At 31.8% G+C, this 12,309-nt stretch overlaps 1 protein-coding gene across 3 annotated transcripts in view; it reads left to right on the top strand.

Annotated features, from left to right (window-relative positions):
- The window catches only part of LOC144850451 (protein spire homolog 1-like), a 42,065-nt gene that overhangs the window by 2,804 nt on the left and 26,952 nt on the right, over nucleotides 1-12,309 (top strand). For all 3 annotated transcript variants that reach the window (XM_078707735.1, XM_078707734.1, XM_078707733.1), the window contains exon 3: nucleotides 2,953-3,207. In XM_078707735.1, the coding sequence (XP_078563861.1) occupies nucleotides 2,953-3,207 (255 nt within the window). The remainder of the gene's footprint in view (nucleotides 1-2,952; nucleotides 3,208-12,309) is intronic.

Raw genomic sequence — 12,309 nt, 5'->3', positions numbered from 1 at the left:
TGATACAGTAGATAGTGTAGACAGAGCTTTACCATACCCAAAAATAAAACTCTAGGGTTTCCCCCCTGTGGTTTACTGTAGCCATTTTGTATAGCCTCTCATATCAATGTATGGTAATATTTTAAGTTGGAGGTACTACAGTACTCCTCATTTTTTTCTGATTCATTTTGCAAAACACCGAACAAGAACAATTGAGATTGTGAAAGAAAGTGATACAGCTGAACACAATACCTGATTGGATAACACAGCCTAGCTTTGTGACATCTACGCCACAAACCCTTTGATATTTTTCGGCATGACTTATGCGTTAACTATACTTTAATGTACAAAGTAAACAAGGCAGTGATGCATATACAATGGGTTGGGTGTTTGTGTGAATTGCCCGCTTCAATTAACAGTAATATGATTTTGTAATAAGGTCAAGTTCATTTGGAATCTAAATATTGGGTCATTTTGGTTATTAAATACCACTTAATTACTGTGAAAAGTTTTTTTGTGGTAGATGATCTTTAATTTCTGCACAAGAGTTTAATGCACTGTGTTGACACCATGAATTAAAATGATTGTAATATTAAACTGATGTTTCTGATTAGTTAGTGAAATTTTTTACATGGGAAAATGGGAAGACTACCCCAAAAATCACAATCCAAATGGGGTTAGGTTGTGTACAAAATACAGTAGAGAGGCATGGGCAGATTCAAGGGTAGGCAAGCCGGCTTGAGTCCACCTAAATTCTATCTGGATAAACCGAAAATAGCCCATGCTCTCCAAAGGAGAGCTTACTGTAGATACAAAAAAATAAAAGTTCATAGAACACCCCTGTACCATAATGAACTAGTCCGCAACCATGCCCCCATGTTGGAACGTACCACCGTCATCATTCTGCCTTCTTGACTGCGGAGATATTTATTTTGTGTAGAGGTAGCTCGTTTAAACTCTCTAGTATTGTAGACTGTACATTGGATCCCTATGTAAAGTGTGTACATGTATTCTTAAACCAACCATTTTCAAAACAAGTCCGGTTTTAATTAGAAAGAGAAATGTACAATGAATGAATTATGATTCATAAAAAATTTATTTATTTTGTGTAGAGGTACACCTACTGTAGCTTGTTTAAACTCTCCAGATATTGTACTGTAGACTGTACATTGGATATCCCTGTGTAAAGTGTGTATTCTTAAACCAACCATTTGCAAAACAAGTGGTTTTAATTAGAGAAATGTACAATGAATGAATTATGATTCATAAAACAAGCATTGGTATATTAATATGACTAATATTAAATAATGATTAATTCTGACGGAGAAGAAGGTTATGGCTTTAATTGCTATTAGAAATTACGGATCACATCGTACATTCTAATCCTGGCTTTCCACTTTGAAATCTTGGCAACGATGATGCCACATGTTATTAGCATAGTGAATTATACTATAGTCTAAAGCTCTGTCATTTCATCTGACACTATCAAACTAGTTTGACAATAACGATGTGCCCAAATATGGTAGTGATATGCCCAAGTGTGGTAGTGATATGACATCATCATGTCCATATATTGTTTTGTCAAATAAAGTTTGATAGTGTAGACAAGGCTTAAGCAATCTGTAGTTTGATGGTTAAAATACATGTTAATTACATGTTATGTTTAACGATAGTTTTTTATTTAGATAAAATCGTAACACATTTATAGTAATTGGTGGACAATAATTACTGTACCAATTAAAATTATTTTATGCTTTAAAATTCTATAAATCAATTTATTAAAAAATATTTTTAAAAAATGAAAAAAACAGTTCATTTAAATATTGTAACACTTAAAATATGAGTATTCATGTGCAGTGAACCGTGTAACAAACCTGTTGACCCATTACAATCGACCTCATTTTTTAGTGCGTTATTTAATTTTGACATTTTTTTGCTTCAATGTAAAATAGAGCCAGATGTTGGGAAATGGAAAAAGTAGAAAAATCTGACCGTAAAATAAAACCACATGAAATGAATGATGAAAATAATTTCTTATTAATTTGAATATTTGTAATATTTGTTCGAATGCAAAAATTCTGTATTAAATATTGACCATAAAATAAACCACATTGAATGAAGAAAATAGTTTCTTACTAATTTGCAAAATTTGTTTTAAAATTGAATTCACAATTTTAAGAATTTGAATAATTAATTTGGTTTAACTCCTGTTGATCAAAATCTTTTTAACCGAGTTAACAAATCAAGATAGGCTAACTAAATAGATGGTAATTACAGTAGCAGGCGATGAGAATTCTTTAGAAAACCTGCTTTAGGAAGTAAAGGGATTTAACAATGAATAAACAGACCAACTGAGAACAGATTACCGTAGATTTCAACACAAAAACGCCGTTAAACTGCTCAACTTATACGATATGCCCCAGGGAAATACTTAATACTTTACTTGTTGTACACAGAATAGTATGGTGTTGTGTTTTTCTGTTTTTTATTCAAAAGGTAGAATTAAACCGGTAATATGTTGGGTAATTGTACACAATGAGGACAAGTCAAAAAGGAAATTATTGTTTACGTTTATAACATTCTACCAATTCCCTTGCCTTTACCATGTGAAAAGGGTGAAACATCTATAAAATCCTTTTGTCAGATTTATCTCATATTATTTTGTTTACTTGTCATTACAAAACAAAAACAAAGAAGAACTGTACTGTATTTGTTCTGTAATTTTTGTTTTGAAAAATATAAATTCCTTGAAAAACTCTCTATCGTATATTTTTTGTACCATTGTGTTTATCAATTGATATTGTACATTTTGTCCAGTGTACATTAGCCAAATGCTACACAATAATACCACCTTATTACTATCAAATGGTTAGCTAACTATGTTTCCTAAATCCAAATTCAGATCAGAAGAAGGGCTAATCAAAACAGACGGCTTCCAATGCTTACATTACAATTTGTCTCTTTTTTGATCAGGTGGTAAACGCATTAGGACTAACAGTTTATCAAGCATTGGATTACGGATGTGCGGAGGACGAGGAACGGGAACTGAGTGGTCCACTCGAATCACTTATAGATCACATGACCAATGCAGCCGAGGATGATAACACGGACGAGGGCATCGATGACAGTCATGATTTCGATGAGGATTTAGATAGTTATAAATTTGCGTGCGGTAGCGGCGCCAGCGGTGAAGGAGGCAAAGTACCGTCATTGCTGTATGTTTTAAGGGTAAGTGTGTTTTAAGTACAATAATTAAGTTTACATGTCAGTCTACAGTACTGTATGTTTCATGCCTTGTTGACATTAAACATGTCTAAGGCTCTGTCTACACTATCAAACTAGTTTTACAAACAAAATGTGATGTGTCCAAATATGGTGGTGATATGCCCAAATTTGGTAGTGATATGACATCATCGTGTCCATATAATAATGGGCACATCACATTTGTTGATCACATAAAGTTTGATAGTGTAGATAGAGCTTTAAGGGCCTGTGTACTGAGCAAGCAAATATGGATTTCAATACCGTATTTTTGTATCTTGCAGAAACATATCCATAATCACATAAAAAAAATCACATTTGGCTTTAAAAAAGGTTTTTGTGGAGCAATTTTTAGCTGCGATATTTTTTTCTAATTTTTCTAATGGTTTTGAAACCATTTTTTGGGAATTTTTCAATAGAAACAGGCTCTAAATGTCATTGTCATACAAAAGTAACTGAAAGATTTGGCCAAAATGATCTTCATGTCCGATTCCATGATGTTTAATTTAACTGGAATATTCGGCCAATAAATTTTCAGTATGTAATTTACACGTTGTCTTGCCTGATGCTAGTTGTCTTGCGGTATAGTTTTGGTGCTATATTATTTTCAGTATCTCCTGGTAGTACTGTATATTGTTTTCTTCAGTATCTGGTGTTGTAGTATTAATCCAATTGGCTCATGGTCAAGTACTGTCATAGTAAGAATCAATAATAATAATAATAATAATATTTATTCGGTCATCAATGTAAAAATAACCAGGAATGAGAATAGGCTAAAGCCCAAACAGATTCTGCACTCACTCCATACAATACAATCAGTTAAAGATAATACCTTGTTAACATCAAGGTTAATTAATTATTCACATTAATCTAATCTAATGAATTACAATAATTGTTATTGTAGCAACATTTTGAAGAACAATACATTTTTATTTTTGATGAATCATTCTCTCTCCTTTTTTTTAAAAAAAAAGTATCTTCCATTTATCTTTATTTACTTTTTTGTTGCCTTTATTGCCTTTCTTGGTCATTTACATATTGTCAGAGCTCATTATAATAAACTATAATTCTGTGTGTTACTGTTACCATCCTTTTCTTCAAGCTTAATTCTAATTATTAACAAATTTATATGATTTTCTTCGAATTAAAAAGCATTTTTTTAAACAACAAATGAATACAGTAATGTGCAGTACTTTCATATTACTGACTTCTGTCTTCATAGCCTTAAATTATATAATTTAATTTTCTTTCTTCAGTAGTATTATGACCACAACAAAATTATCTGTTAATCAAGTCATCATTAATTGAACTAGTCTGCAGTAGTTTAATAAATTAGTTGATTCGTTTGTCAGTTTTAAGTAGTAGTTTAACTTAGAGTTAGTACACTTAGTATGTCAGTATTAATTTAGAATTTGAGTAAGTACTTACTTTCAGCATAGAATTATGACTTCTCTCTAAGGTAATACAAAGAATTAAGTTAAATATTGGATTTCTATAACTTCCTTTAATGGTGTAACACTTCAATAAATGCTGGATTAGAAACTACTAGTAAGCAAGTAGACTTTGTATTAACGCACTTAATGGTATAACACTTCAAGACATTCGGCATTAGAAACTGCTGGCAAACTGTATAAGCAGTGTTAAATATTGAACGTTATTGCTTGATCCATTTTTCCTATTGCAATGCATTAAGACCATTGCTATTAATAGATTAAAATCTATTGATTTAGTTTAAACTATTGCGATTGCTGTATACTGTAGTTGTCAATACTGGCGACTCTCCCGTTATATAGTGCTGGTAACTGTGTCTACCAAAATGTCTGTTTTTCTTGGATTGTCCAAGTGACGAATAAATTTTGTTTCATTATAAAATGTTCGTATGCACACTTAAAATATTTCTAGGTTTTAAGAGAATCTGCTATTTTGGGATAATGCTAATTGAGAGAGTTGATGGTAAAATATATAATAGGTAACCAGTAATTAGGCCTAATACTGTACATCCGCTGTACAGTTCATTCATATAGTACAGTATATCAGCTCTCTAGATGCTTGGATACTGTGACCCTCAGAGTAGGATTCATGCAACATGTTTAAGTTAATAATTTTTTTTTTTAGTAATAAATTTTTATGTTCAAAAGAATAGATAATTTTCACTGTTCATAATGTGTTTGTGTAGCTATTAAATGTCTCTGTCTCATGCCCTTAGATCTCTTTCGGTGGCTATAATGTGATAAAATGACAATAAATCCTCATGAAATGTGCTTAGAAACAATGCTTAAAATACCAACTGAACTCGATAAAACCGTCTGTCTCCTGTGTACAGTTCCATAATAAAATTATAATGCTTTTAAAGTTAGAAGAATGTAGCATTATCAAAAAGGGATAAATAAAATTGATTTTATGGTCTTTTTTTTTACACTCACTGTAGGAAAATCTTGTCAATAAGCTTTGTATTTATTTGAAAATGTCTAAAAAATAAAATCTACCTAGCCAATATTAATTTGTTACTGTTTTAAGCTCTGTCTAAAAAAGTGTGATGTGCTCAAATATGGTAATGATCGTCACATTTTTTTGTCACATTAAGTTTGATGAAGCTTTATGATGCCTTACTATTCATAATAATAATAATATGTTTTGTGATTTTTATTTTTCAATTTTTGAATTATTTTTTGAATTATTGGCATCATTATGATATCCCCAACTGTATCTATCATCAACAGTGCCAGTAGCGCTACAGTTAAAGTAGATAGCTGTTGTCGAAATGGAATCATTAAGATTGAACTTAATATATGCGCATATTACCCGTAGCTGGATTTATACTATTTAATAGTAGCCTAAAGAAACGCTGGGTACAGTAAATTTAGACATTCTCCCAGTACGCTTACTGTGTAATACAGTATCATAGATATATTATAGTAATATACAGTAATTTAATTTGAATCTTTTTTTTTTGGTGTAAATTTCCAGTTTCGTTCAGTTAGTTCTATTTGTGATTCTGTATCTTTAATTGCCGAGAATTTGAAATTCTATAATTATTGGATCTTTGGATCGTCGACAACGACGTCCATAAAATGCATTCATATACGGAGTGATAGTATTTCATGCATGTATGCTAATTATGACAAACCCGTCATCTTTATTGATTCAAATTCCTTTCTAGATTCGTGATCTGTGCCAGCGGAATACATTTGTTCATATCAATGAATTCATATGATTATAGAAGCATTTATGAATTCATAAAAACGATTTATGGATTTGAACGGAAAATATGAATATTTATAAACAGTATAGCTGCAGAAAAAATGTTCAGAATTATTTTCGTTGCACCATTAAGAACGTTTAGACACGGACACCAAGAATTTTAAACGTAGTTTCAATAGCTACGAAATAACTGTACCAACTGTTTCCTTAGTGTTTAGAAAATCATTTTCTTTTTACGATATCACACAGCAGCATTCATGTATTATGAAATTGTGTAACAAGTTTGACTTATTGCGTACAGTAATCGCAGGAAGTCAATTATTTTTAAATACAATTATATAAGCATGGACCTATGGTGTGATTAGTGTTGTAATCAATGCACCACAATAGAATAGGAAATGAACAAAACAATAGAGACAAATAGAATATTCATACTGTATGGAAAGATAAAGGATAGCCTGCTATGTTCTATTGTTTTACACCAACTGCCATTGTTGTACTGTTACACTTATTATGCAAGATTTCAAGTGACTACATAGAAAAGGTGAACACTCCCAATACTGGACACACTAGGGCTAGCCCAATATGTCTGGTTATCTGGAAAGTCTCGTATTCTGAATGTGTTTTTAAAAAGAATTTTAGACTTTGGGGTCCTCAAATTCAGTATAAATCACTCCTTTGGGACACCCCTATTCAGCGGATACCCTAATGATATTATGAAAACAGCAGGGAAAAATTGCATGTCAATATTTGGCTAGTTCCTCAGGGGAGGACAGAGACACACTACATTTTGTTTCCTCCTGACAATTTCCCCGCTAATAGGGGTTCTACTGTACGATGAAATTATCATGACTGTATAAAAACATTACGCCGAAATATTTTAAACTTTTCACCTGAAAAATTACCTTATTTCACCAGCCCTGTTTTCATCTTCATTTTATGTTCATTAGGTTATATGCATGATATGCATATAACCTCTTGATTCTGTCAGGATCTTTATTTATTTATTAGTTATCCGCTTGGTATACCAAGCGGATAACTCCTTGTAATTGTATGAGATCAATATTTTTTTTCTGTATTATTCTTCTTTCCTTCCTTCCTTTTTGTGAGTCGTGTTCCTCTAAAATGTGTAAACATAACATTTCATAACTTTGACAACATATGGGCATTTACGTGAAGTTGTGCACCTCCTATTTTTGAATGACGTCATAGTTGCGCAACGTGACTTATGCGCAATTTTATGAATTTCAATGATTGATCATAGATTAAAAACCAAAAGTCATTTAGTATTGACACTTTGACAAAATTTAAGTCATATCAGGGGCAAACTTTCTACGGATTAAAAATGGCATGTTTGACAAGAAGTTACGCGCGCACGCGCATTTAAAATTTCAAAATGCGCAAAATTAATTTCTAATCAACTTTTTACGCGTTTCTTGTCATTTTGAGCATGTCAAAAATTCCCACGGGCGCGCAATTTTTTATGCGCGCGGTGCGCACGTAGCGTTAAAAACATATTTTTTTCTCTTGAATTATATTTTTCAAGCCTTTCCCAGTGATTTTGAAAACAATTTAGACCTTTTCCAGTTTAAATAACGCCATACGAACACGTTGAATTAGACAATTTGTGCGCGTTTTTTATGAAAAAGCTTAAAAAATCGTCAAAATTATGTCTTTTTTTAAACAGTCATAGTTTCTAAAGTAAACCGTTAACCGTTTATTTTTATTACAAAATCTAGAAGTTGATGAGTTGTAGATATCGGATCATGCATCAATAAGGCTAAAAAAACATTGTGACGTCATCGTATGGCCACACGAATGTAAAATATAGGATTTTTGTCTCTTTCGTTATTGCTCATCACATTCAATGGAGCGCATCGCGCTTATCTGTATTCCTTTTTCTCCTACATTTATATATTGTGTAGGTCAATCAACTTTCTTTAGCATGAGATAAAAATATTTTAATTTTTATGACGTCATCATGCCTAAAAATTTTAATTACGTGGGTCATTAATTTCATCTTTACAGTAAATTTTAATCTGTAATAGCTCGTAAGAATAAAATGTGATAATCACGATTAAAACGTTTTCTGGAAGCTATTGGATTGTAGATACGAATTCATGTAAACATTTTGCCAATCGGATGTTGTGACGTCATCATATGGCCAGTTGAATAAAAAAAGTCGTATTTTCATATTTTGCGTAATAGTTCATCACATTTAAAAGGGTGCGCATCTATATTTTACGTATTCAAATTTCTTCTACACGTTAATATGTTGTTCCTGAGATAATTTCCTTCTGAAATTGCTATCTAAGTGTTTCATTTTGATACCGTCGCCATGTTAAAAATTGGAATAAATGGCGGGTCCCGTAATTTCACCTATTCTACACTGTATGTAATATGTATACAGCTTATACTGTTTGCATGTATATACTATATGACACAAAATTCAGCACTAACAGCATGTCATATTCTTCAGTTCTTGTCATAATGCCATAATCTTTATCTGTGTGCAATATTCCAACGTATGACGTGCACGTGGCGTTTGTCGTGGTGCGGATAACTAACTCGTCAAAGTGACGAGTTTCATGTCTAGTTTATTTATTCTTTCCTTAGCACTATTTTGTCCGTGAATTATCTTGGCATCAGTTTCATCTAGCTAAGTCAATTTTTCAGAGTATATTCCTTATGGCCAGGAATCGATGTGGTCATGTTTTCACGGTGCGCAATCATAAATTACGCGGTCTACGCGCGATTTAATGAAATCACGTTTGTAATCATATCTTCACAAGCATGAATCACTTTTAAACAAAATTTGGTACTCATAAATTTCAGGTCATATTTCATCATATGGCAATATAATTACGTGCGTAGCGCATATAACGCATGCGTACGCGCGCTTAAAAGTTTTAAAATTGTCAAAATTTATTTTCGATGAAATTAGAGTACGTTTCAGGCAATTTTAAGCGTTTACAAAATTGCCACGAGTGCGCAGAATTTTGCACGCGCACTGCGCGTTAAACGTTAATGCGCACTATTTCTATTTTTTCCCGATTTCTGTTTTACAACCTTTCTTTAATAATATCATCATATTTGATTCACTTTTCAACTCGAAATTGCGTTATACGAGCACGTCAAAAGTGACAGGCTACGCACGTATAAGTTAACAAAATAGTGAAAATATGCTAAATTTTAAAATTAATATATATCGTCAGAATGCTGGGGAACACCTATTTTTTATTTCATTTTCTTGAAGTGTATGTATCATATGTATGATTTATTATCAAATTAAGAGAACAAAAGTTGATTAAGTCATCATTAATTGCATATTGAATTAAAAAAAATTAATTTCGACAATCAAACAAATTTTGACATTTTCTTAGGCCGAAATAACAAACTTAACATTAACTTTCTTTCTTAAGAAGTTCATATATTGAAGTTAAAAGTATATAGTTTGACAGTGCATCATTTTTTTAAATTTTTAAAGATGTCATCATAGTAATAAATTATAATTCATTGCGGTATGTAATAATCTATCTGCACCAAAGTGGCTACTGAATAGTAAATACACGGAGGAATCTTTCTACATGTTTTAGTAAGTTGTGTATGGCTCGGTGGTCTGTGCTCGTGTTTATGGCATTCAAGGTACCGAGATCGAGCCTCACCTTGGGTAACGAAACGAAATAAGATTTTTTTTTATTATTTGTATTGTTTGTTCAATTTTATTTCTTAGTGTATAGATTATACACATGATTTATAATGAAATTTAGATAAAAAGAAACTTATGTCTTTATTATTATGTAACAAATATGGTTTATGACATTATACACAGAGGGATCTTTGATCGGATTGCGATACCGGCTATTGTATTTGCCTTAGCAAGATCTTAGCATATATTATAAATAATTAAAGATTCTGAGAAAATCAATCAATCAATATATCTTTTACAAATCAATTATCTTTATTTTAATCAAATGCATATAACCTATAATTCGTCATAGTGACGAATTAAATCTAGTTGTTGATTGGTTTTATAGGTTTTCAAGGGATTTCCGTCGTACAATTCCTCTATGTGATCTGTTAATGCTAAGCTGGCCTACTTTTATTATCCATAAAGAAAGTTTGCATACCATATTTCATAAGGGTAATCAAATATCTATGCTCTGAGGACTTCATTTAAAAAGGTTCAAATAAATTACACTAGAGATGAACAATATACATCCAAGCTATTGATTTTTCGGCGCGCGGCACACAGGAAATAAGATGAACAAAGCGCTCGTTGCTTTAGGCGTTTGGCTCATAAAACATTCTAAATTTGTCTGTCAAATTTTGCAATACAGTTGAATAAAGAGTTGAATTATTCTTTTTGGTTTAAGGCTCTCACCGGTGTCAGTTAGACCACGGAGGTATACTACTAATCCCATGGTAATATATTAGACTTTCTTCAATCCTATCTGTACTGGTCATGTTGTCTTTTACAGTATCTGGAAAAAAAAACCCATTGTTGTACTGTTCCCCTATTGGGAGTAGTGATGTACACATCCGTGTACTGTACCTACATTTTTCATTTTAATTTTTTTCATGGTCAAACACAGTAAAATATAGTATCAACACAAGTAAATTATTTACTGTACGTCACTTTGTATTCAGCCTTTTTCTCTGTTACTGTGAAGGCATGGAATAGGAATTGTGTTGCTTAGTACAGTACGTAGACAATCGGTGTCGATTGGTCCAATACCTAGAGTACCGCCAAAAGAAAACAAGCACTACCCAATTAGAATTGTGTAGCTCTAACTTTTTAGGCTTTGTACTTCTTTTTGCAAGTTGGTAAAAATGCTCTTTTTGCACTAACATACTGTATGTATTGTAGGCATTACTGTATGTAAGCATTACTGTACTGTACAGTATGTAGGCATTACGACTTTTTCTTGGTAAATATCTACAATCCACTTTTATTGACTCCAATAATTATAGTTTGAACTCTATTTGAACTGTAACCACTGTAATATTAATGTCAACATCTATAGAATATTATGATTCATAAATTGACAAAATGGCATTTATTTGATATATCTATTATTCAGTTGAAAGTCTGGAACAATGAGTCTAGACATCCATGACTGAAAAGGCATGTTCTATTCTATAATTATTTTTACAAAATAAAAAAGTTTTTAAATTTTTATTTAATTCTGGCAAATAAAGCATAGATTTTGGTCTGTTGTACTCAGATCAACCTTTCTGCAGTGTTTTTAGAGTTTGTTTACATTCAACATACTGTACACAAGTTTTTTATGGATAGTATAGAATTTAAAACGTGAATGAATGAACGAGAAAATAAATATTGAAAAGGGATTTAGATATCACATCACCATTGGCACTATTATTAATCAGAAACTCCGTTAAAATTTACTATACCATAAGAGAAAAATGTTCAAAGACATCTCTCTCTTTTATTCAGCTTCCAATGCTACTCTTCATCTCTCTTCTTCGTCTTCCACAACTTTTTCCCTTCCTCCTCTCTTTTTTTACAATATCACACACTCACACACCTACTTTTTTCTAAACAAGAACAAAAGACAATCAAACTGATGCAGAATAAAGAATCAGGAATTTCCCACTTACGATACTGTACATCATACCTTTCATGACTGTTTGCACTGTCAACAGTCCACTTCATCTACCTACCTACCTATGTCTATTTACTTTCTACTGAGTCAAAGTCAACGATAGCCAGACAAAATGTTTACATAAATTATTTGTAACAGTCCTTCCTATTCAGTATGTAGTATAGTAATTTATGGAAAAGGAATATAATTTATTAAAAAATGCCAAGTACTGAAATGTTTCATTTTCAGTATTTTAATTATG

The sequence above is a fragment of the Antedon bifida genome, chromosome 8 (genome assembly GCF_963402885.1).
Source record: "Antedon bifida chromosome 8, ecAntBifi1.1, whole genome shotgun sequence".
NCBI classification, from domain to species: Eukaryota; Metazoa; Echinodermata; class Crinoidea; order Comatulida; family Antedonidae; genus Antedon; species Antedon bifida.
This window is presented reverse-complemented; position numbering and strand designations above follow the sequence as displayed.